The sequence below is a fragment of the Acomys minous genome, assembly GCF_964271855.1.
Source record: "Acomys minous genome assembly, chromosome: 14".
In the NCBI taxonomy this organism is placed as follows: domain Eukaryota; kingdom Metazoa; phylum Chordata; class Mammalia; order Rodentia; family Muridae; genus Acomys; species Acomys minous.
In genome coordinates, this window is record NC_140496.1 from 49,989,626 (window position 1) to 50,015,903 (window position 26,278).

Below are 26,278 nucleotides of genomic sequence, written 5' to 3' on the forward strand. Positions count from 1 at the left end.
GAACAGCTCCTTGCTGGAACTGCTGTTGGCATTCCTCTTGGAAGTGTGTCCACACTCTGGTAGTTTATGTTGGGGCGGCCGCAGCACACTCAGGACTGGGGCATCCTTCATTTTCAGTTCCGATTTTCCTTGACTTTGCCACTCTGGTTGGCTTTGCTTTGAAAAAGTCAGCAAAATTCTCAACTTTTCCTATTTTACTCAACAGTTATTTTTTTGGGGGGGGGGAGGTGAAAGGTACACTAAGAGCTTGTAGTGTATTTATTTTAGTTTCTGGAGTCAGGACAGTAAGTACATGGCAGCATTAGAAACTGCTGCCCGTATTGGGCTGACATGCCACAGTTTATAATAGTACAGTGGTTTCTACTGTGCAGTGTAGCATAGCCTTAGAGAGTGGCCTCCAGGAGGAAAGGTTGGGACGCAGCCCAGAGACACCTGAGTTCTGTCTGCTGGCATCTGATGCAGCAGTGGGTTCTCTCTTCCGCGTTGCTGTCCTTTGGCCTCAGAATCTGGCAGTTGGGGATTTTTAGGAAGGGCATCTTTAGGAGAAAGCCACAGATGCACTTCCAGGATGCTGTGGGAAGTGTTACGATTGTAAATAGTCTGCTGGAGTGGGCACCACCTGTCTCACCTGGAAAGCACCACATGTCTGTGGAGATTTAGGGGAAAGGATGATTTGAAAATGGAAGAGGGATTCCCTCCAGTAAGGAAGGAGGTTTCCGAGAAGAGCTCCTGGAGAGGCTGTAACACGGTGCTGCTTTAGGCTGAGCTCACCTGCAAGGGACCGCGAGGCTGTCTGTGTGTGTGGCGGTCAGGAGTCTGAAGACGAAAGCCTAGCTACTACGTTTTGGAGCTTGGTGCTATTTAACAGAATGTATCACCCTGGCCAAATTATCCCGAATCAGATTTGTATGTTATCACATCTTAGCTGAATTCAGACTCCATCTCTTTGTTTCTGTCCTTTTCTGGAGCTAAGATGGAATCCAGGATCTCACCAATGCCCAGCAAGGACTTTTCCACTGGGCATTCATACCTGCCTCTCATTCTGTTCACACTTAGTGAGTCCTTAGTTGAGAGTTTTGACAGTGGCCTGGAGAGATGCTTCGGTGGTTCAGACTGCATACTGCTCTTGCAGAGGACCAGAGTACAATCCAAGCACCCCAGTGGGGCTGCTTATAACCACCTGTAACTCCAGCTCCAAAGGATCAAATCCCTTTGGCTTCCACAGACATTGAAATTCACACAATACCTACCTACACACACACACACACACACACACACACACACACACACACACACAAACACACACACACACACAGTTTTTCAAGCCAGACATTCATTTAATCCCGTCACTTGGGAGGCAGAGGCAGGATCTCTGAGTTCAAGGCTAGCCTGGCTTACATAAAGAGTTCCCGGACAGCCAGGGATCCCCGACCGAGAGGGATCCCCGCTTCAAAAATAAGAGCTTTGGTAGTAATGGAGATCTAGTTATGCTAATCCTTTAATCCTTTTTAGTAAAGACAATTCATTGACCCAGATGGTCTCCCCAGACCTCCAGAAGTTCTTTAGACAGCGAGCTTGCGTAGCAGAAATAGCGCATGGCTGAGTCTTTGTGAGAAAAGTGGGCTTCCAGTTTGACTCCGCCTCTAAAGATCCAGGGCACTAACAGACCACAGCAAGGACGTGGGAAGACGGAGATGGGCGATACATTTGTGTGGAGACTGTGAGGCACAGTGTATTTCTTATGGGCCAGTATGCTTACAAATAGTGAGTCGGTGCGAGAAGCCGAATGACCGCCGTGCTGCCTCAGATAGGCTTACTGAACTACGGGCAAAATTATCACTGCTTACGCAGGTACCAGGCTTAGAAACAGTCAGGAAACAGTGAACTGGACATTTTTGGTTAGAATGCAGCCGTGTGTCAGCCTGTCCCTGTAAGGTGGAAGGTGTCCCTTTTACACAGACTCGTAACAGGTTCCGTAGAGACTGTGGACCCTTTTCTTGTCATGTTTGCTAGTTTGGCATGCCTCTGCAAGAGAAAAGCAGCCTGAGAGATGTCCTGTCTGTGTCACTTATCTTTACATATGAGCACACAATAGCATGCCCATAGACCGGGGCAGCACATCTCTCCTGCATCCTCACGCAGGTTCCACGGGGCGGGGCGGGGAGGGGGGTCTTCCCCACATTGACTAGGTCTGACACCAGCTGATGGCTTCACAGTTTAGTTCACCTCTGACACTGCTGTCTGGGGTGTGGGTGGCAGATCTTCCAAGTTGGGAGTGTAGATCTAGGTGACCACCTCTGCTTCAGCCCTCGTCTTCGTAGCACTGTGTGCTGTGAGTTGGAGAGTCCCCGTGACCCCTTCCTTGGGTGTGGTCATTGGCTTAGAGCACTCAGGATTAAAGTAGGCTTGATCGTGTCTTACAGTGTGTGTTAACACTCAAGGCATGTGGAAGCAGTGCATAGGGCTGGGTGTAAAGTGAGGGTGAGTGTGCGGAGAGCCCCTCCCGTGCCCCTGCAGGAGGGCCGCCACCCCAGCACTTGATGTGCTCATCCAAACCTTGTCGACTCTACAGAGTCTGCGCTTACTCCCTGGGCGGTCAGCGGATTAGGCCGGATGTCTTACTTTTCATCACATGGAGCATCTGGTTGCACCTTATGCCATCTATGTAGGTTTTGTTTCCTGAGTTACCGGCTTAGCATGAGTTTAGAGCTGTCGCAAAGGGCTCCTTCCAAACATTAGGAACTCTGTGCTGTAAAGCAGGGGCAAAGCGTAAATACATATTTTATATGCTACATTATCCAATATTAAATTTATGAAAGTGAAAATTTGCGTGTTCTGAACTTGATTGACTCCTACTGATTTGTTGAAGGTGGTTTTTTTTCTCTTTCTTCCTTTTACTAGCTGCTCCATACTTTTAATAGAGCCATCATCCCGAGACCAGAAGGAGGTAAGTGCTTGCTTGTCCCCTTCATCACCAACCCCCAGCTGCTGCCGGGGCTCAGGGGGCAGCCCTCTCCCTGTGCCCTCTGAGCTCCGTCTCCTTCACAGCTGTTTGTGTCTACAGACGTGCGGGTGGCGGGAAGTTTCCAGTGGGAAGCTTTGGGCTTTCTGGCCTTCAAGAGCCTTTGCTTGGAAGGGGCTGTTCCTCCGCCCTCTGCTTTTAGACGTCCTCATCTGGTCCCCTGTCATTCTAGATAGAAATAAGGAGATTCTCTGGAACATAGTGCCGATTGGGTGAATGTAGCAGGATGCTGTAGTGGTCCTACACAACGCTGCAGCAAACTTCCGGCATCTTCAGATTGAGGGAAGAGAGAGTTCTTACGGCAGATGTGAGGAGGATGACGTCATATAGTTTGGAATAGTTATCCTAGGCCACAGTGAGTTATAAAAGCATGAGTGGCCCCAGCCTGATGGTGACCCCCTAGTTGCTGGGCAGATTTCCTTGCGTGAGCACTTACCATATATACCATATATGCCCTATGGTGGCGGTTCTGTGCAGGACGGTGCCGTCAGGGCTGAGAACTCTTTCCTCAGCTTCTGGCTTTCTTTTCTTGCTTGGCTTGACTTACTCCTGTCACGCCTTGAAACCCTCTGTCTTTGCAGCCTCTGAGTGTGTGCTAACAGGGTACTTGGAAAACAACCAGTGGCAAGGAGGCACTGGGCCGTTCACGTACTGCAGGGCAAGGCTCCGTGACTGTGACCTTACGGTGGTAGGTAGCACACAGTTTCAGAACAGTGTACTCACTGACTAGAGATCTGCAGCCCGGCCCTGGATGTGGACAGACGCCCCAGGCGCGGGTGGGGAAGGGATGGCCAGGCAGGCACCCCCGAAGCTGGCCTTCCCTGTGTCCTTTCCTGATGCTTCTTCTCTCTTAAGTCTTCCACCCCTTCTCCTTCCTCCCTCCCCCATTCCAGCCTCTCTCTTTGTCTCTGGATTCTTGAAACCACTGTTCACTTTCCGCCATTAAAACTCACTTTAAGCCCAGTGATATGGATTCTCGGCTGGAGGTGCTGCTTTCTTTCACTAACGTGTTGAAACACAACCAAGATCTACAAATAATATGCCAGCCTGGTCATAAATAGACAATTATATTAGAAAAAATATACAATTATACTTTCAAATTGGCCTGTTTTATCACATGGATCATCTGTTTTAAATTCAAATTATGAAAACAAATCATTAAGAAGGCTTGGTGAATAGTGCAAATTATCAAATTTTTAATTTAAGCTTATTGCCTTGATAGCATTTAACAAAAACTTTTCTTAAAATTTTCCTTCCTGTGTTGAACAAAGGCTCAGACTCACTCTGAAAAGCCTCCATTCAGATTGGTACATTTCTTTAACCGAGCTACTCTTAGAATTTTTGGCAAAATACAGAGATTATTTTTAGGTAGCCTCCCTTGGAGATTGATATTATTTCCTTTTACTGTTTAAAATAATCTGTGCTTTTTAACTCAAAATATTTTATATTACAAGTTGAATTATAAATTGATAATTGGACATCTTGATTGTCATCATGGAGGCTCTCCTAGAAATATGTAAATTTTCCACTTATGCCATTTACACAGGAAATATGTGGCCTTCAACAGTTTTAAAGTAGTAGAACAAAAGTTCCATTACCTTAATTTTTTTCTTCTTTTGGTACGGGGAAAGAAACTGCAGTGGCTCCTTGTTCCTTGATGTTCTGTAACTGTTTGTTTTAGGGGCACAGCTGGATAAGATGGGGTTCACAATCCTCCGGAAGTGCATCAGTGCGGTTGAAACACGAGGTAACACTCATGCTTTGCTCAGCAGCTTTTCTCACGGAGGTCCGTAGGTATGTAACACCGAGTCCGTCCCAGCGCTCGGTGCCTGGTGGTTCCGTGTCAGCAACATACACACACGTCTTTCCCCCGAGCTAGTCCTTTGCGATGATACTGTGGGAGAACCTCACATGTTTCTTCTCTGTGTTAAAAAGTGAAGTCGTTGCTAAAATGGAGTCACTTTTCCTTGTTAGCGCTGCTATCACACAAAATACCCACGGGTAGATGGCTGGCGTGGGGATGCAGCTGCACAGCTCTGGAGGCCAAGTGCAAAGGATGACGCTCTTCGTTTGTTTCTGAGGCCTGTGCCCTTGGCTTGCAGATGGCATCTTCCTCCTGTGCCTTTTCAGGGTGCACACATGTCCCCTCCCTCTCTCTGTCTCTTTTGTGTATTTATGTTTACTGATTTTTATAAGGATTCACATCCTGGTCGGGGCAGCGTGTGTGTGTGTGTGTGTGTGTGTGTGTGTGTGTGTGTGTGTGTGTGTGTGTATGCGTATGCACATGTATGTGCCTTGTTCTAATAACCTCTTTGTCTCCTTTAAGGCCTCCTGTTTTTTTTGTTTTTTTTCATGCTACATTCTGAGGGTCTGAGGTTTAGAATGTCACCGCAATACAACCCAGCTCATTTTTCAGAAGAATCATCAATTGGGAATTTAATTGTTGAAACACTGTAAAGATGATTTTCTTACTCTTGTGGGATCTATTAAACATGATCTTTTGGGGTGGGATTATGCTTGTCAGTAGAGCCTGGGATGTGCAAGGCTCTGGTCTTGATCTTTAGCACATATACATACATGCATGCATACATACATACATACATACATACACACATTTTTACTGAGGTAAAAGTTGACAATCGTAAAGTTCAGTGACCTTTTAAAATGTAATATTTTTTATTAATTCTCTGGGAAATTTGTACCTATACACCATGTATTTAGATCACATTCCCCCTAACCCTCCCAGAGCTACACCTGCCTCCTTCCAACTTTATTATGTTCCCGTTTTTTTCAAATAATCCACTGAGTCCAATTTTTGTGGGACTGTTCTGTCAGCTTCACTGACAAGTTAAAAGTCATCTGAGTGAGAGGAGGGGACCTCACTGAAGAAAAAACACCTCCATAAGATAGGACCGCAAGCCTGTAGGGCATTTTCTTAATCAGTGATTGCGGAGGAGGACCCAGCCCTCTCCGGGTGGCACCATCCCTTCGGCTTGTGGTCCTGGGCTCTATAAAAAAGTAGACCGAGCAATCGTCGAAGAGCAAGCCAGTTAGCAGCGCTCATCTGTGGCCCCTGCATCAGCTCCTGCCCTGTTTGTGGTCCTGTCCTGATGTCCTTTGATGCTCAACAGTGATATGGAGGCATAAACAAACCAACCCTTTCCTCCCCGACTTGCTCATAGTTTCTCATTGCAGCAGTAGGACAGAAATCACCCACAGGGGTGTGTTGGACCCAACAGGGACCACGCTGTAAAAGCAAGCTGACTCTCCCCAGCAGCTGTCAGCTCTCCGTAGCAACTCAGTTAGTGGTGGGGGTTAAACATTGTCTGACCATCCTCTCCAAGTGTTTTGAGACCCAATCTGCACAGTCATGTTACCGCTACTGCCTCAGCCCTAGGTTTTCGGTTTCCTTCATGTTCCGTCTGCCCCTTTGCAGTCAGTTGCCTGTCATCCCCACCTTGGTCTTCTGGTGCCACTGACCTGATTTTTGTCACTTTAGTTGCTGTGGGCAAACACTGTTTGCTCAATGGAGTCATACATACAGTTGGTACTCTTGGAATCTAGCTCATTTTAACACAGGGATTTGTGGTTTTTTGTGCTGTGTGGATCATGAACTACTTTTTTTTTTTTTTTAATTCAAATCCTGCCTGGACTAAGTTCAGACATATGTCAAAATTTTGCAGGAGCCATCAGCATACCAAGAAAAGGTAACTTTTTTTTTGTATTAACATTATTTTAGACAAAAAACAAAACAAAACATTATATATCAGAAAGTAAGTAACCGAGACCCCAGCATGCCTCTGGCTGGGTGGGACTGTTAGCAGTTTTCCTGGTTTTGCTCTCATCTCAGACCCAGTCAAACCACACACACGTATTTGCTCATACGGTGGCAGCACGCACGGGAGGCAGAGCCTTCATCCCTCAGTACCACCGTGAGGGATGTCGAGCTTGTCCATCGAATACTTGCTGCCATCTTCTGCCACACTCTTCTCACACGGAGCCTTTAGACATCTATGGTCTGACTTGATTGCTAATGGCGCAGACTGGGAGCAGGCTATTTAAGAGCCTTCACATGATCACAGTGTCCAGTAATAAAGTGCTGAGGCGTCTTCCTAGTAAAAGCATTGCGTGTGTAGGAGACAGAGGACATACAATTGTTACCTTTGGCGTTGCTAGTGTCCTGCTACTTGGGACTCTTTTTTTCTTCTTTTCATAAACTATCCAACTTCAGACTAGAGAAAACAGAAAAGTTATGAAGAAAATAGCAGGGTGTCCTTTTCCTCAGTAACAGATAACTTGTCCTGCTTTGACCCAACTTCCAGCTGGAAGTCAGCCTGTTAATCAGGATTTATTGAGCAGTCTCCAGGTGTGCAGAGCCTTGCCCCAGGCCTTTGGAACAGATAGCAAAGGTTGGTTCCGTGTAACACAATCCAATAGCAGTAGACACGCAGAAAGGTTTGTCAGCAATTGAACTGTTCCAGGTGGTAAATGTGGCAGGTTCGTACAGGCGAGGGGAGTCTTGGCGCATGTCGATGGGTTGGAAGAGACGCAGCGTAAAGCAAGGACCGTGATTTAGGAGTAGGCTCTTTTACATTTAAAGGATGGGAGTTACATCTTGGCGCATCGAGAGACTTGTCAGCTAAGACATAGAGACAGAATGTAGCTGATGGAATTCAAACTTGATTGCAGAGGAAACTCAAAAGAATGCCCTTAAAGCATGCGCACTTGATGGTGGAGGGGCTGGCTCAGTGCTAGAGGGAGCTAGGGGCTCGCAAAGGCTAGCATGAGGAGAGGGGGCTCTATGTGGGATGTGCAGAGGGTGCTACAGAGGGCGGAGTCAGTTTGGCAGTGGTGCAGAATGTACAGAGCCATTGAGTGACATCTGGAGGAAGATGATGGCTTAGCTTTCTCTCAGCTTCTCTGGAGCATCCTGATTCGTGGCTGCCTGGAGGGTCCAACACCTTAAAAAAAAAAAAAAGAAAATGTGTGTTTGTCTCTCTGTCTGTTCTGAAGGTTCCAGCCCATGATCAGTTTTGCTTTGGGCCTTGGTGGGGCAGCACAGAATGCCCAGACTCCGCAGTAAAGCCAAACCATTCAGCATACGGCTAGAGAGCCGAGACAAGAGAGCGGCTAGAGGCCCACAGTCCTCCTCCGGGCCACACTGGAGATGACCCAAGGTGCTTCTGCTAAGCCTCGCTTCCTAGACTCCTTCCTCCACTACATGGGCCCTTGGACGTCATTTCAAGTCCAAACTGTAGCCTTCTGCTTCTGGCCCCCCAAGGCTCTTGCTTGTTTCATAGTGTGGAGTGCATTCAGTGCTATCTCCAAGAGTCTCGCCATCTTACCTCTAGCAGCATTGCTCAGAATCCAAGTCCAGGGTTCTTTTCTGCCAAGACTTAAAACCTCTGCATGGGACCCCGCAGCCAGGAAAAGAGTGGCCCTAGCTGTCGATCTGAATTCTGCAGAGGAGGAGGAGTTGTGTAGCGTCCCACTGATGGGGCTACATTAGAAGGAAGGGCTTTGGGTCCAGGAGTGAGAGGAGAGGTGTTGGTGTGTGAACAAGTGTGATGCCCTGGAATCTGAGCCCTCAGGTGAGACTGGAAAGGCAGGAGAGGACCACGGTGGGGCAGACCTTGCCTCTGAGCGACAGGCAGCTGTGAGGTCTAAGCTCCTATGAGGTACAAAGTGATGCTTTGGAAAGCCGCATAGCTTCTGTGGCGAGTGTGACGGGGTTCATCTGTGCAGGTTCACACACGTGGTTTGTGGAGGACAGATGAGCTAGCTTTAGGAGACACCCTGCCCCTGCCACCATTTTCTCCATCTTTCTCAGCATTGTTTTTATCCTGAGACATTTGTGGTTCCTCCTCTGTTGCTCACGTCCTGGTTTGGTTGGTTTCATTTCCTGTGCTTGTTTCTGGGAATCTACTATTTACTTGGAATGGAGGAATGTCTTCCTTACCCTTTGGACGTTCCTAGTTTCTGTCAGCCCGCAGTGCTTTGTGTATGTAGTGAACACTGGTAAGCAGTTGCTTTGGATTGGGCATTCAAGAGCTAGGACCGACATGTCATATCGGAAAGTTGACAGATTATGGGTTATAAAATTATTGGAAGGGTTTGTTTTTTTCCCCATGTGGTTAGAATTAATATTTCCCTGTAACACACATAGGAGGTTTTAATTAGGCGTTTACGTCAGCATGTTCCTGAGTTATGGGCGAGATACAAGACAGAGAAAGATAGATCACATTGCATATGGAAGAAAGCAATGGTTTTGGAGTGTGAAGTATGATTACATAATTTCCCCAAGTAAATAACTCCCTGTCCTAGAAAGGACACATGCTCAGTACATTGTTTTGTTTTGTTTTTTTCTCAATGGGCCCATGTTACACCTATTTTTGAGGTATATGTACTGTAATGTAAGCAAAAACAGTAATTCTTTTTGCTTAAAAACATCTTAGTTGCTGTTTTTTAAGTAGTCATTATGTTAAAACTAAATTTGTATGTCACTTTTGTTTATGAAGTTTCTCTTAAAAATCTTCCATATGTGCATAATTTGAATATTCACTTCTAATTTTCTAGAGCATGGCATTAAAATGTTGGTCTAGGCAAGCTGTCAGTTATCAAATTCAGCATTGTAGCAAGCTGTGAATTCATGGGGTAGATAAGACATGACAGACCTTGGTTTGTCACATCTAAGTAATCTCTCCTCCTTTGAACAGTGAAGTTTTAGATTTTTGGAGAGTTTTCCCGTTGGCTTGAGGGTTGTGCTGGTGTGACGGCCCAGGATGAGCATTGGCAGAAGATAAAGTGTAGTTTTCCCTAGTCATGTTCGGAGGGGGTTTGGATGGTAAGGTGCCGAGGTGAAATGGCGGTGTATTATTCGTCCATGAGTGCACATTAACCTTTAATCGCCAAGGGCAGATTCGGTGTAAAATGAAGAAAATAAAGACCAGCTGTCCTCAGAAAACTTACCCAAGTAAACTGGCTTCTCTTACTTGCTGCCTCTTTTTTAATCAGTATGGGTGTGAGGTGAGTGTGGGTGGAAGGAGAGGACGGTCTCACGTGGGAGGGAGTTAAAGATCCTTGTGGTGCAAATGCAAAATTGGAATACTGCAGCCAAGGGAGTCAGGGCTGAGTAGTCGTTTCCTCAGCTAGGTGGCTTGCTCGCTTTAGGAAAGCTTCCTCCAAAAAGCTATTAGCTTTAAATGAATGACTGAGTTAAACTAGTCAGGGTAAATGCTTGATTAGCTTTAAATGAACGACTGAGTTAAACTAGTCAGGGTAAATGCTTGATTAGCTTTAAATGAACGACTGAGTTAAACTAGTCAGAGTAAATGCTTGGAAGAGGATGGAAGGACCCATGCGCTCGCTTACCTCACGTTGTGTAGTTGAAGGCTGATGCCTGTTAGGTCTTGTCTTGTTCAGCCACGGCTCTTTTTTCTTCCCAGCCAAGAATTCTCCAGCTTTTTTCCCTCTTTTGTTTACCTGTGGCTTTGTTCATGTTCCTCCTCCTTAAGCCTTACGTCCATGCACAAGGAGTGAACTTTTTTGTCTAGTAATTATGTGAGAATCTAGCTTTGGGTACATTCGGGGTTGGGCTAGGCACAGGGCCCGGAAAACAACAATGGCACATTTTTCAAGTAGCGATGGGTGTGCGTTGAGACCAAGAACTTGTCATTGTGGTAGAGTTCTCTTGGTAAAGTTTCTTGCTACAGGTTAGTGGTCTTGGTTTTGTGTGTTTGCACCAGAATCTGGTACGTGTGCGATGCTTTCTGTTAATGTCCTGTATTTTCTTAGCGCAGTGGACGAGCATGGACTCTAAAGTCGCATTAGCATCTCAGCTGAGCATCTTCCTCTTACTGTTTATGAAGGGGGCCGTGGTCATGGTACATGGTGGGTGCCAGCTGACTAACATAGAGGGACATTTAATAGTTGGCACTACTGACACTGAAGAAGTGCCACTACTGATTCAAGACTTTAGGAACACTGATGACCTTTGTGTTGTTGTTGTTGTGTTTTGTTTTGTATTTTTGAGACAGGGTTTCTTTGTATATCCTTGGCAGTCCTGGAGCTCAGCTCTGTAGACCAGGCTGGCCTTGGATTCACAGAGATCCTCCTGCCTCTGCCTCCCGAGTGTAGGGATTAAAGACATGCGCCACCATCGCCAGACCACTGATGACCTTTTAAGACACACTTCTTTCTCCTCATGGAGGTTTATATAAGGGAATAGTTCCCCCTGAGTTCACGTGATGCAATCCTTCTGCACGGCTTCTGCAGCACACGGCAGAATCAGCCGACTGGGTTTGGTCCTTTTCTGTTGCTGGTTCTGATGTGCTGAGTTGGTATCTTGAATACCAGGAAGGACAGGTGGTAAGGAAGGGAAGGCGCTCAGAAGAACACTGTGCCGATTACGTTGACTCAGGCTTCCGGAAAATCCACAGAAAGGGAAGTAAGGGTGAGGTGATGCTCGTTGGCTGGTGCCCTGGCCGCTCTGAGCTGGAAACAGATGGCAGCGTCAAGGCAGGCTGGTGCTTCTGTCTGCTGAATGGACGGATTGGAACGAGGCTTTGCCTGTGCCTGAGGCTCTGCTCTCATTCACGTTAGTCAGAATTTTTCATTGCTTAAATGTTGTGCGTATTGGTGATGAGTTTGAAGATAGTTTTTCATTTGGCTGCCCCATCCATCTCAGCTTACTTTAATACTTGCATTTCCCCTGCCACATGTGAGGTTAGTGGGCTTCAAGCATCCTGCAGGAAAGATGCTGCGGGATAAAGTATCAGAGTGATGGTGCCATAGATGAGCCTCAGCCCAACTGTGAGCCAGTGATGGTTTCTTCGTTACCTATGCTGTGCTGTGATGAGACATCATAAAGAAGGGAGGGTTTGCTTTGCTTACAAGTCAAGAGACAGCCCACCATAGTGAGGAAGAGTGTGAAGCAATTGGTCATATGACCTCTGCAGTCAGGACATAGGAAGAAAGAAAATGCTTGCACTCAAGCTAGCTTCCTCCTATATATGCATTTGGGGACTGAAGCCCAAGGAAAGATTTTGGTCTGTCTTCCCATTTCAGTTACCGTATCATGCACATCCCTCAAAGGTATGCCCAGAGGCTCAGCTAGCCCAGAGAGTCCCTCACAGCAAGCAAGCCCTTTCTTCCTCATAAAAAGAAGGGGACACCGTTTCTAAGGCTGTAGCTAGCCTGCTCGGTGCTCGGGAAGGGCATATTTCAACAGAAGGTGTTAGGGGAAGCAGGGTTTTGCAAGCTGTGTGTGGGTGGCTTGTGTGAGAAGGTGCTTTGTGAACAGCTGAATGCGTCAGGGCAGATCTCAGCTGCTGGCCTGGGTTGTTTGCTCTGTCTGTAGGCTGGTGTGAGCTTCTGGCGGGGTTGAATGGCAGTGTGTTGAGAGTAGACTGCGGGTTGGATTGCTGGGGATTGGATGGTAAAAGATGCAAAACAGCGGCTGTTCGGATCTCAGACGTGTTTACATAAGGGGTGATGGTGATTTAAACAAGGGTATGTACAGCATGGAGATGCACCCCAAAAATCTGAATATAAAAGTGTTGTATGATCAAGTGGTCACACTTGTGTGACTGTACAGTCAGAGGAAATAAAGCCACCATGTCACAAAGACCCACGTTTTATGTTCACTGCGACGTTATGTACAGTAGCCAAGAAATGGGAGCAACCCAAGTGTCCAGCTGATGAATGGGTAAGTAAAATGCAGCCCATGTGTACATGCGGAGAGAGCACTGTTCAACCACAACAAAAAAAATGCAGTCTTGCCATTTGCCTCAACACTGAAGATCACTAGACGCATGGGGGGAAAAAGCCCAACGCAGAAAGGCTGGCACCGTCTGCATCTCCGTGACGTCCCTCATACAAATGTTTTGAGAAAGTGGCTGTCACGGAGATTGGGAGGAGTAGAATAGGAGGCTGGGGTGGGGGATGGTAGGTGGGGAGAGGTGGGTCAGTGGGCAAGTTAATGTGAAGTAGGAGTAAGAACTGCTGCCCAGCTGCTACCGTGTGGCAGGGTGACAGCGGAAAGCCAGAAGGGAAGAATTGTAATGTTGAAGAAAATAAGCGTGGACTGAAATACTATATTGTATGTGTGTGCTGGTGTGCTGAAAATGATGTGCAGGTTTTGCATTTTTTCTGTAACAGTGAAGAGTTGACATTGGCTGTGGCAATGAGGCACGAAGGGATGGGCAAGAGGAGATACCTGACAGGAGTATAGACTGTTATCCTGGTGGCTGCAGGAAGGAAGGGAAAGGGCCGGCTGACCAAGCTTCCCAAGCCAGGGGACAGGATCCAGGCAGAGAATGCAAGGTGCGCAGTGGGTTGAGAGGCCTAAAATTTGCTTCTAGAACTTCTGAATCCAAGGTTCTGTAGGCCCTCAGTTGGAGCTGAGAGAAGGAGAACACCACAGAGGTGAAGTTTGAAGGGTCAAGGAAACCCATAGCCATGGGTGTAACGAGGCCAGTCAGAGCCTGCATGGATCCTTCTGATGAGGGGTGTCAGGAAGAACACAAACCATAGCTAAGTAGCAATCACTCAGTTACCATGTTCAAGGCCCCTTGTTTAATCAGTGCCACTTTCCACCCTCTCCCAAAAAGTACAGCTAAAGAGAGATGAGAGGAATACAGTTGGAGGAATCCACAGGGAGACCTGTGACCAACGGGGCCACTCCAGAAAACTTAGGAAGAAGACAAGAAAGCAGAGCCTTGTCTTACCTGCAGTCCACTCTGACATTTGAATATGCTTTCAAAAGCCTAGGCCAATATAGCTAGGCATGTTCCCTGATTTGTTCATAACTCGTATCCTCTTTATTCTATTGTAAATTCCACTACGTGTCTGGTTCCCTCTGCTCAGGTTTTATGTGTCCGTCCTCCTCAGTGTCCTGGGGCAAATTCCCCACATACTTTACCCTACGGGAGCATTCACTCTCTCTACCTGAACTCCTCCCTCCTATTTTCTGCCTCAGCTATAGGCCAATCAGCTACTTATTAACAGGTGAAGCGTCCATACAGTACACAAGAAATTATACCTACATGTCCCCCTTTTAGTCCAATGCAAGGCCCTCTCTCTTACAATAATAAACCACATACAATAATAACAATTATAACACAGTCTGGTAAGATTTACATTCATATTGTCCAGTTCATATGTATTTTTCAACTTTGGAGAAGGTGTACTCTGTTATATATCCTATCTTGAGGAGCTTAGAGTTCTGTACCTAAATCACCGCCCACCCTTGGGAGGGTTTCTCTGTATGTAACAGCCCTGGCTGTCCTGGACTCACTTTGTAAACCAGGCTGGTCTCAAACTCACAGAAATCCACTTGCCTCTGCCTCTCTTGAGTGCTGGAACCTAAATCATTTTTTTAATCCTAATTTGTATTACCAGTCTAAAAACATCTTCTTAGACTTAGAAACATTTTCTTAAATCCTAAACAACTTAAGCTTACTTGTGAGACTATAACTTTTTAGTCTTCAGCCTCATTAGAGGCTTGAGAAGGAATAAATAATTCCTGAGTTCATAGGAAGTGCAGAGCAAGAAGCTCCCAAAATTATAGAACTGACAGAGACAGCTGGCTACCTGGAAAGCCACCCACACTGTTCAGCAGCTGTTGGAGCGTCATCTTTAGCCCTCCGGCCCAGAATATCTCATATGCTTTTTTGTGAAGCAGGAATTATGAAGGACTGGCCTACCTTGTCGTTGCAAAGCTTGGCAGTCAACTATCCTACGTCTGCTTAGTCCAGTTTGGACAGCATACTATCAGTAGTTGAGGCAAGGCCAGTTTCTTGCGTAGTGGCTAGCTTGCCACAGTCAAAGCAAACTCCATAAGGAGATTCTTCAGTCTTCATCATCTTCCTCGAAGCCAAAAGGGGGTGCTGCCAGGAGCTGACGTGTCTCATTGTTAAATAATCCTTAAAATAAATTTAAAAAATCTTTAAATGCCGTATTTTGTACATCTCTAAGGTATTTGAAAACCATGTGTCTATTTATAGCACATCTGAATAGGCAAACATTGCTTATTTCTAGCTATTTACTATCTGTTTGACTAAGGAAGCATATTTCTGTAATAAACTAGAGTAGTATCCGACATAACCATGAGTTTAATTTACTAAATATTAACTTGCATTACTTAATTATCCTGAACAGTTTATAATAGTAGCTTTTAAATGGACTAGAACTTAACTTTGCATCTTTAAGAATCACCTAGGTGCGATACCTCAACAAGGTATAACATAGTGTGTTGTAACCAAAATACAGCCTTAATTTTGTATCAGTATACAAACATTTATACCAACGTAAGAATATTTTTGGCTGCTAATGCTCTATAGTTTAAAAGTAGATTCAATATTCTACTCTTTTATCCCTATTATTCCTCTGTCATGCCTACATACCACAACCCCCACCCTTGTTTCAACTCTTTCACCCTACATATGCATGACAGAAGGTTAGAGGAAAACAATTAGAGAAATGCCTGAGTCTAACTTCCTATACCTCATTCTCTCCCTGATCAAGAACATTAACAAGTTGTAACAAATCCCTGTAAGTGACAACAAGCATCCATTCCCTTCCCAAAGATCAAGACCCACCCACTCCACGTTTTGGGAAATGGGGTGTCACTCTCTTAAATTTGTTTACTGCTGATATGGGACATAGTTTCCCTTTTGGGGGCCCAAGAAAATTAGAAAAATGGTGAGTCTTAAGAAAACTAGCTGTAAAGTACTGTCTAGTCTCTAACTGCTATGCAAATGTAGGCTTAAATGAAGTTCTGACTGGAACAGCCTAAAAGGCTGGACCAGTTGGGATCAGCAGCTTTCTGTGAAGCTGTCTTGGAAGCAAGCTGTGGTGAAAGAACTCTTAAGGCAGTCTGAGGATGGATCAGGCAGGATGCTGGAATAAACAGGTCGGCATCTCAGCATCCATCAGGAATGCTCCTACTTCACTGATGTCTGGTCCTTTCGTCCTGTAAACATAAACTTTCATGGGCGATGCTTTTTTTTTTTTTATAAACACGTGGAAGGAATGTGCAGTGTGCACAACTTAGGTGAAAAATGATTTTCTACTCTTCGTTTGAACAGGTGAAGGGCATCTGTATTTCCTCATAAGCCAGTCTGGAGCATATAACCTACTTGTAATGCAAATTTTTTATCCATGCTGTATGAAAGGATGGCATGAACTGCAAAGTCATGAGGACTCTGTAGCCAACAGGACTTCCTGGCTGTGCGTAGACATTCATGTCTCAGCCAGTCTCAGAGCACTGGTCCCTTTACATGGGAACAGCTCTTTTTCTCTCTCTTGATTTTCTTCTTGCTTTCTGCAGCAAGATCTTCAGGGGTCTCCACCTGCCAAATCTTATTTCCAACAATTTGGATGGAGTACACAGTGGTTCTTCTCCTGTGGAAAGAAATGCAAATCTTCTCCCCAGTGCAGCACATTTCCTTTCTTCCATTCAGAGATGATCAGATCTATATTTATATCTTTATCTATACCTATATCCATACCTATACCTATACCTATATCCTGATCTAACTCATCAGTCTGCTGAATTCCACCATATTTTAGCAGCTGTGCTACTTATCTCATTGATACTTAAAAAATTATTGTCAACAGAGCACCATTTAATATATCCCTGGGTGATGCCTTTATCCCCTTCTGTTCTATGAGCATTAAAAAAAAAAAAGTCCTATTAGATTTCTCTATAATTGTTTGTTCTGTAAGATTATAAAATATATCTGTAACATTTTTTTTGCCATAATGTCCCCCCAAAACTGTTGTATCCTAATAGATACATAGGTTGAAGCACCGTCCGCTTCGATCTGTAAATGCATCTCCAAGATGGCCATCACCTATCTCCAATAAATATGTAACCTCACAGCCATTCTTTTCAGAATCCAAGGCAAAAGCCCACTGGAATTCTGAATGTGAACCTATGACATGGTGTATATATTATAATTCTCCAAACACTGCAAAGTGGAACACAGAAGCTATTGTATGACCTTGTCCCAAGGTAACATTAAGCTGAATCTATGTTTTTACTTTAGTATGTAGACTTTCATCTAGTCATTAATCCATATATATATATATATATATATATATATATATATATATATACACACACACACACACACACACACACACACATATATACATATGTGTATATATATATAGTATATGTATATGAACATGTTGGTTTATCTGAGAGCTCTATAGGCTGCCATCCTGCAGTCTCCTTAAGCCTTTCTGGATTTCCCTCGGCTGCAGCTACCTTGCAGGTTGCAAACTAGATTCTTCTGAAGATTCTTTGTTCTGATTTAAAACTCCTCTAATCTCTGTTCTATGGCCTTTAACTTCACAGTCCATTTCTCAGTTTCCTCTCCACTCAGCTCTGCCTTATTTTGATCTCTCCTAAAGAGGATGTACAGAACTGTGGCTGTTACTGAAAACCAACCATTTGTTTGTTGACAAGTGAAATACAGTCATGTGGGACCCAGATGCATTACATCATGTGGGATCCAGATGCATTATGTCATTGTGTTACGTCATTGTGTTCTCTCCATTTTTAACATAGAAAAGACTTTTCTTTTTTAGTTTTAAAAACTCTCCCTAAGGGGTTTTCTTTCTTATAATCAAACCAAACACATCTTCCTATGATTTTTTGTTATTGTTGTTAATACCCAGCTTCCCTTCACTTTTATTGTTTTCCAAACTCAATACCTTACCAGTTCAGAGGCTTGGGACTTCTCAGTTTGTTCCTTGTTCTGCCCCAAGTATTCACAAGCTCATCACAGAGGCTGCTGGCCCCACCCCAGGTCATCTGATCACTGGGAAGGGACCAGAGATTCTGAGCCCAGGTGCCTTATGGGATGCCCGACTCCTGCTGAGTGGCAGGCACAGGCTGGTGTTCTGGGGGGACACCTGCAAGAAACTACCTTGCAGCTTTGAGCCCTGCTAGCTGGGTTAGCTGTCCAAGTGAGTGTGGCCCCCGTGTGGCCTGCAGTGAGCCTCTGTGTTCCACCAGCTTGGCTGTGGATCCTTTGCTCCAAGCTCGGTTCTGGGAAGCATTTGGCCTTCTGGGTGTGCCTGAGGCTTAGGCCTGATTTTGCTCTCTTTTTTAAAAGAGACCAGGTCTCCTGCCTGGCTAGCCACTTGTGCCAGGCTCCAGTTCTTGCTGCTTACTGACCTTCATTCAGGTGCTCGGGCCTGCCTGTGTCACCTTGGCTATCCTGGGCTCACTTTGTAGACCAGGCTATCCTCCAACTCACAGCAATCCGCCTGCCTCTGCTGGGATTAGAGGCACGAGCCATCACACCTGGCTGCCCTGGTGGTTCTTACAGAGGGATGTGCCTGGCTTTCTGCTTTAGCTCTCATGCCTGAAACCTTTGGCTATAGCCTGACTCTTTGTCATAATCTTGCGTTACGTACCTGGCTGTGGAGGCCATGTGTAGAAGGGGGTTTTCTGTGACCCATATTTTTTGTCCACACCCTCGTTCCCAGAAATAACCACACTGAGACTTAAATATGTTTACAAACGCCTAGGCCAGTATAGCTAGCATGTTCCCTGACCTGCTCATAACTAATACCCTGTTTTCTCTATTCTAAGTTGCACCATGTATCTGGTTACCTCCACTCAGGTTTCATGTGTCTGTCCTCCTCAGTGTCCTGGGGCAAATTCCCAGCTCCCCAATCTTGGCTATGATGGTTTCTTATCTTTTGACCAGATACCTAACATATGGAGGAAGAAGGTGGAAATGTTATTGGTGAACAAGGATTCTATATTTTCTTTATACATGCATATATACATGTTTATTTTGTGCCTGCATACATGCGTTTCTTTGTGTGTATGTAGCTGTCACAGGACAACCTGTGAGTTGTGTCTTACCACCTTGAACTCCGGTTGTCAGGCTTAGTGGTAAGCGCCTTTAACCACTGAACCATCCTGCTGCCTGGGAGTTATGAGTCATTCTTGATAATATTGACTTTCTTCCTAGCATGTTCTGTATTATAAATGTGGGCCTCAGATAGCATGTTTCTCATGTGCAGTACACCTGGCTACTTTGCTATTAGGTTTAAATTTTATAGCACAGTTAAAAACTTAACACGTGCCTGACTTGTCTCGTTGTTAGTGTCTGTTAGTTTTGATGACCTTTTTGTTTTCTTCTCCTCCCAGTTTGACATCTGAGAGAAAAAGGGAGACCGTCGTCTTCCCAGTCTGGCTCTTTTCTCTTAGTGTGCTAAGAGTCATGCGCTAGTGTTAAAGCTTGTACCTGGGACGTACAGTGGTGAATCTAGGCCCTGTTAAAACACAGCACACGGTTTGGCTCTATCTGTTTATATTTAAGATGAAACTGCTGTTCATGCCAGTCTGACAGAACCAGAAAATGTCATGTGTCGCTGAGTCTCTGGTGGGGGTATGGTATGTATTAGGCTCTTTAGTTTTCTGCAACCCACAGAAACAGATGATGGAAATGTTGGCGCTGTGCAGGACTTTGGATGTGCATTATTGAGACTTAGTTATTATATATGATATATGGATGGAACATAGCTTTACATTTTTTGTTTGATGGCATGAAATAATTTTTATGAATTAATCTGGGCTTGGTGGTGCAGGCCTTTATGTGAAGCAGAGGCAGGTAGGTCTTTGTAAGTTTGAGGCTAGCCTGGTCTACAAAGTGAGTCTCGGACAGCCAAGGCTACACATGTGAATATATAATTAGAATATACTAAAACTATGGTTACTATGCATGCAATTATATGTTTTTTCATCATAGAATTTATAGGGAAATTTGCCGTTGCGGTGCTGGTGGGCTATGTAGGCTGCATTTGTGTGTGTGTGTGTGTGTGTGTGTGTGTGTGTGTGTGTGTGTCCCCAACCCTTTCTGTTTCCTTCTTACTCACTTTCTTTACTTCTCAGCTGCAGTTTGCAATTGTTTGAATTTGACCCCCAAGTCTGTGGTTTGGAAACTCCGTCCACAGTGCAGTGGAGTTGAGACCTGATTAGGTCATGAGGACTCTGCCCTCAGGGAAGAGTTGAAGCCTTTATTGCAGAGTGCACCACTAGCTCGTTCACCTCGTCCCTCACATCCTCTCCTTTGCTCCCTCTTCATCCATAACTCTGATCTCAGGCTACCAAGCCCGGAGAATTGTGAATCAAATACGCTCCTGCCTGTCATCTCTCCCCCAGTGTAGCACGCAGCCACTCCCGTCTGGCTTTGCCAACCCCTTCCATGTTGTCTTTTCTTCTTGGTCCCAGGTGCCCCTCCTCTCCCGTCTTCACCTGCATGGACCAGTGGGCGCAGACGGCGTCTGTAGCGTCATGGTGCTCCCTGGGGTTAAGTGGACTCTGGCTAGAGCAGCTTCTCATGGGTTATAGAAGAAACGCTATAACGAGATGACGCAAGATGCCTTGTTCTTTCTTTTGGACCCTCTCCCTATGGAAGATGGGTTATTCCTGTATGGACCACCATGGCAGGTCAGGAGAGACAGGTCGTAGGAAGACACATTTGTTTGAGCACACCTGCTGGTCTCCGCAGCTGCTGTCTCCTCACTGCCATGGATGTCCGCCTACCCATGTTTACTGTGCCTCGCTGATGAAGAAAGGGTAAAACTTTGTGCTTGTAAACGCTGAGGAGATGACTGTTGCACTAGTGAGCATTTATGTCCTGAAAAATGTGCAAGAATTTACATACTATAGCTTTTCTTCTTCAGCATTCTATTTTGCCTTAATCCTTATAACTTTAAATTAATTTCAAGACATGCATGTTTTGTACCCACTGGTCATATACAAGGCACCACAAACAACAGAAGACACAGTTAAATGAGTATTTTTCTAGGTTATTTATTTATTGAGGGTGAGGTTTGTGTGGGTGAAATGCAGGTTTACATTTGTTTTAAAACTCAAGACTGTATGTGTTTGGGGATTTAGACTTTTTTTTTTAAGCTGGAAGGCAACATGGAATACATACTGTCTAGCATGTGATTCTCCAGATTGGTGAGGTGTGATCATTGTTTTTAACGTGGTAAAAATGAACATTCTTGTGGGTGAAGAAAATGAGGAATTACCCTGGGATCAAGCTAGGTCCCTGGACTGGGTTTCAGGAGCTTGTGGCTGACAGACTATAGGCTTGTTTTAAGGCACATTTCAGAACGAAGGAACAGGCTGGGTTTGTGTTCTTGTCAGCTGAGATGCCAGCCTGAGTGCAGCCATGACGGACAGTCTGAGCTTCGTTATTTGTAGGTGACAGCCTGTGGTCTGTTTGGATTAAAACTCTGCAAGAGGTACAGGTGACTAGAGGAGTCAGGGCCATGTGGTGAGTAGGGGGTGGGGTGCGGAAGTCTCAGCACCTGTGAAAGGGGTTGGGGTGGGGGAGATGCTGTTGGAGTGGATGGCTCTGTGTTTCGTTATGTGGCTCTCTTGGTAACCAGCATGTGCACAGTGTGTGTGTGTGTGTGTGTGTGTGTGTGTGTGTGCGCGCGCGCATGTACAGGGCCTGCTGACTGCAGATGGGTAAGGAGGAAGTCAAAGCGGATCTCAGCATCCTAACTCTGGGCGATTGGCATAATCTTGTGATTAAAAGAGGGGATTTTGGAAAAGAAGCTGTCGAGGTTGTGTTAAACCCACCAATAGTTTGGCATATGGGTCACGTCTTTCAACTGCCTGCAGTTAGCGTGTTGCTCTGAACATGTATGTGTTCCCGGATAAAAGGCATGGGCTGGCTCGTATTCGGTTGGTCCGCCGCCTTTAAGGACAGCATAAGAAGAAACAGAAAATCCTATAAACTTGATTATTGAACATGCCGTCTCCAGCCTGCCCTTGTGCGGGATTTATTTAAATTTCATTAAAGGAGGAGAACCTGTGCCGAGGAGCTGAACTCTCTTCTCTGCACCTTTTATTATGCATTAGTAATTAACGTAGTTCTTGCAGGCTGATGAATTTGAACTTGATCAATTATCTGGTAGTAATTACAAGCACAGAGTGATCATCATTGCTGAAGTGACATTCATATTTCATCTCTGTGTACTTCTGGCACTTGTCATAAGTGCTTGAGGTTGTTTGACTGCAGAATATGACTTGCTCTTTTGACTTCTGTCACTGAGGTCAAACTACTTAAATTGAGCAGTATGCAACAAAATCCTGGGGTGTTTGAAACCCTCAGGGAGGGCTCTGGGTGCAGGAAGGAAGCAGGCTCCGTCTCTCCTCTGTAGACCTGAGTGTTCTGGTCTTGTGTCTGGGTGGTCTCCTTTGCATTTCTTCCAGTTCTTGGTAGGGCCACTCTGCCCTTTTCCCTCAGTTGTAGCTGTTCCACCTTAGGGCAGGAACACTCTGCCCCTGGGGCAAGGCTTCACTATTCTGGATGCATGTGTCTAGACCTTGGTCTGGTTCTGCCCTCTTGGCTCTAATGAGACACTGGGAGAGAAAGGGCGGCAGTCCCTGGGCCCAGGCTGTCACAGCATAGTATCATATGGTGCATGATTTGTACACAGAAGTGATTTCCCCTACATCCGTGGGAGCGAAGACTCCAGTATGAAGGTGTCGGCATAGTCTGTTTGTTCTGCAGGTTTCTCCTTGCCTGGGGAAGCCATAGTTTTCTCTTGTGTTTTCCCGTGGTCTGCTGTCTGTCTTTGTCTGTTTCTAAATACCTTCTAAGCATGTACACCACATTGGAATAGGGCAACCTGATGTACTGATTTGAAATTAATACCGCTTTTAAAGACCTTCTGTCTAAATACAGGGGTGCTGGAGAGATGGCTCTGTAGTTAAGAGGACTGTTTCCTCTTCAAGAGGACCTGGGTTTGATTCTAACTACCCACATGGCAGCTGAGCTATTACACTCACAGGGACTGTCATGTCCTCTTTTGGCCTCTTTGAGTATTGCACGAACTTGGTGTGTATACACACACATGTAGGTAAAACACCCATACACATAAAACACAAGAATAAAAGTGAAAAAAAATGCAATTAGGAACTAGAAGTTTAACATGCAAATATTTGTGTTTTACAAGTTGGCCTGTAACCCCCTAACCCCTCCCCATCTACCAAACCCCCCCCCCCATTTGAGAAGCTTGGAAAATGAATAAGGAAGGGCTGGGGGTATAGTCCAGTGGTACCTAGCATGCTTGAAGGCTTAGGTTCATTTCTCAGTCTTGCCAGGATGAAAAAGAAGAAGAAAAAAGGATACTATTGGTGTGGGTGTGATGGCTTGGTGTGGGTGTGATGGCTCGGTGTGAATAAGGTGCCTACTGTGCAGGCCTGAGGACCTGAGTTCAGAGCCTCTGCACCTGAGGAGCTGAGCGTGGTGGCATGTGCCTCTACCGCAGTGCTGTGGGCACAGACAGCTGGAGTCCCATTCCTGGCCAGCTTCTCCATAACTCAGAAAATACTGAGGCAGAGAAGCAGCTGAGGCCAAGCCATCTTTGTGTCAGCCTTTGGCTTCCGCACACAGTTACTCGCACACAAGATGAATAAAGAGCAATAAATGGAAAAGGAAAAAGAAATACTGATTTTGACTGTGAATTGTGAAAGTTCGTGTGTGTGGTGTGCTGTGATTTATCAGACATGTGTTCACACTATCATCTTCCCATCCCAGCATAACATGGGGAATGCTGCCCTTGTCCCCAGACAGACCACCCAGAAGCCAGAACTTTCCTGACTTGCCTGTATCTAGGTAGATCTGAATCTTTAGACAGCATGAGTCTTACCGCCACCGCATGCAGAGAGGTTCAGAGTAATAGTCCCTGTGGGCAAATGCTGTGGCCTTTGGTGATTGGGATTTTGTGTTCTGGAAAGCTGGGGATTAGAGGCATTTCCTTGGCAGTCAATGTGCTCTTTTTAGCTTTAATATTTGTAGTGCAGAAAGCAAACACAGAAAGCTATAATGCTCTGAAAGTAAAAGAGACAAAGCCACATTTCTGGTAAGTCTTTATTTATATGTTAGGAAGCATTTCAAGCATGAAAAGTAGTAAGATTGGGCTGGAGAGATGGCTCAGCAGTTAAGGGCACTGACTGCTTTTCCAGAGGACCCTGGTTCAAATCCCAGCACCCATGTGGCAGCTCACAACTGTCTGCAACTCCAAGATCTGTCACTCTCACATAGACATACATGCAGGCAAACCACCAATGCCCATAAAATAAAGGTAAATAACTTTTTTTAAAAAGTAGTAAGATTGCTATAGTAAGCATCCAGCTCCCAGTTCTGCAGTCCTGGCTCAACAGTTGGGTGAGTTCTGGAGTGCTTCATCTTTCCCTTTCTTCCTTTGTACACAGGGTTCTTACACATTTTAAAGTGTGTCATTTTAAAACACAGGCATTTTCTTACCTAAACTGATTCCCTATCGTAGTTTCCTCACTGCTTCTGCATGTCACTTAGCAGTTGGTTTGTGCACATGCGAATCCACATGATGACATTTGTTCTACCCATGCTCAGTGGGTGAACATATGCTTGAGAGTGACTTGCCTCTTGCCTTTGTCTCTTGCACTCAAGGACACATGGTTTTCGGGTTTCAGCAGAGATTGAGCGTGTTAAGTCGACCTGTGTTCTTCATTTGGATGGGGTTTCTGGCAACTCTTTTAACAACACAGATCGAGTTCATGGTCTTCAAGAATCATCTAATCACTTTCTTCCTACATGCCAATCCCCATATTAATAAAAGGGCAGAAACTTCCCAAGAAGAATGTAAGCAAGTAAATAACTGAAAACATTTATTCAAGTGCATCTGTGGAAAGTGCACAGGGCACGTGGTGGGGCAGTCTTAGTACTTTTTGCTTAGCACTGACTTTAGGCATTCTCGGTCAGGTGGAATTCTGCCTTATGAGGTTGTTTTCCAGTCATAGCTCACAAATACAAAGCTGACACACCACTCTGATGAATTCTTGAAATTGTCAAATATTTTTAATATTCTGCAGGAATGCTATGGTTGCAAGTTATCAGATTTTTGAATGCAACAGCTTTTAAAATACAGTGCTCTTGTAATCTGCTAACTCTTTGTCTCTTTTAATAGGTATAAATGACCAAGGACTGTACAGAGTTGTGGGGGTGAGTTCAAAGGTCCAGAGACTTCTGAGTATGTTGATGGGTATGCCTCTTTAATCATTTTTCCATGCATTAATTGTTTATGCTCATTGACTTTGCAACTTAGTATTTCAGAGTTATAGATACAGTGCGCCTAGGGATAGTCTTCTTTCGTACCACTTACTTGGATGTGTTGTGTCCTCAGCAGAGGCTGAGCATCTGTATCAGCTGAGGTTACTTAATAAGCAATGAGTGCAGTTCATAGGTGCACGCCTCTCTCCATTGCCTCTTACAGTAGAGCCAGGCCTCTGTCCCTCATGGTTTCCCCATTGGGACTCAGGCTCATTTTTATAGTTTTCCAAACTGTCATTTGTCAGGGAGGCCTGTGTCTTGGGGCTTGGTTGTCTGCAGTTCTCAGCAGGCTCCTCTCCAGAACCGTGCTCCATCTGTGCTGATAACTCAGTGTTCCTTGGCACCGCAGACTGGAGGAAGCCAGGAGCGAATCCATTTCATTGCCCCAGACATTCTGTGAATGACACAGCGCTTTTGCATAACGTGCCGCTGTTGGTTCAGTGTGGTCTGTGAGATGCTTCACGTCCCTCCAACCCTGAGCAAGCTGCCCTTGAGGCATGGTCATATAGCTCAGCAGCCTGGAGGGCCTGGCATCAAAGCAATCTGTCATTTTGGCCTTGCTCCATAAGAATTTATTTGATATCTCACTCTGATTTGTCAACACTAATGATGCCCTCAGGTATGCTGGGAATTCATTTAAACCTCTCTGTATTGAAAGCTTATTTTTGAAAGTAAAAACTGAGAGGAACAAAACCAAATGACACGTTATGGATAGTCTGCTTGTTGAGATGTGTGTGAGTCAAGGGTTTCCTAAGCAGACACTTTTCAAGCCATGAACCACAGGAAACGTTGCCCACCATCAGTTGGAGAGCTTTGTTAAAATTTACACACTTTCATGGGCTGTTACTGTTTTCTGCATCTCTGGTTTAGCTTTTGTGTGCAATTCTGGCAGACGCATTTTCCTTTTTGCCGTCCGTGGGCTCCAGATTAAATAGTTAGGTTGCCAGTGGTCCAGCAGTAGCGTCTGCTACAGCAGATGGGAGTACAGCATCTGCTTTTACTTAATTTTAAAATTAGAAACACTGACTTGTTACAGTGCTTAAGACTAGAAGGTGATGATGTTATCAGAATATGTTTAGGTCGAAAAGCACATTTTGGTGGTAAACTG

At 45.2% G+C, this 26,278-nt stretch overlaps 1 protein-coding gene across 5 annotated transcripts in view; it reads left to right on the plus strand.

Moving 5' to 3' along the window:
• Positions 1-26,278, plus strand: part of ARHGAP10 (Rho GTPase activating protein 10) — a 269,421-nt gene that overhangs the window by 144,694 nt on the left and 98,449 nt on the right. For all 5 annotated transcript variants that reach the window (XM_084755701.1, XM_084755703.1, XM_084755700.1 and 2 more), the window contains 3 exons: positions 2,902-2,947; positions 4,704-4,769; positions 25,028-25,102. In XM_084755701.1, the coding sequence (XP_084611827.1) occupies positions 2,902-2,947; positions 4,704-4,769; positions 25,028-25,102 (187 nt within the window). The remainder of the gene's footprint in view (positions 1-2,901; positions 2,948-4,703; positions 4,770-25,027; positions 25,103-26,278) is intronic.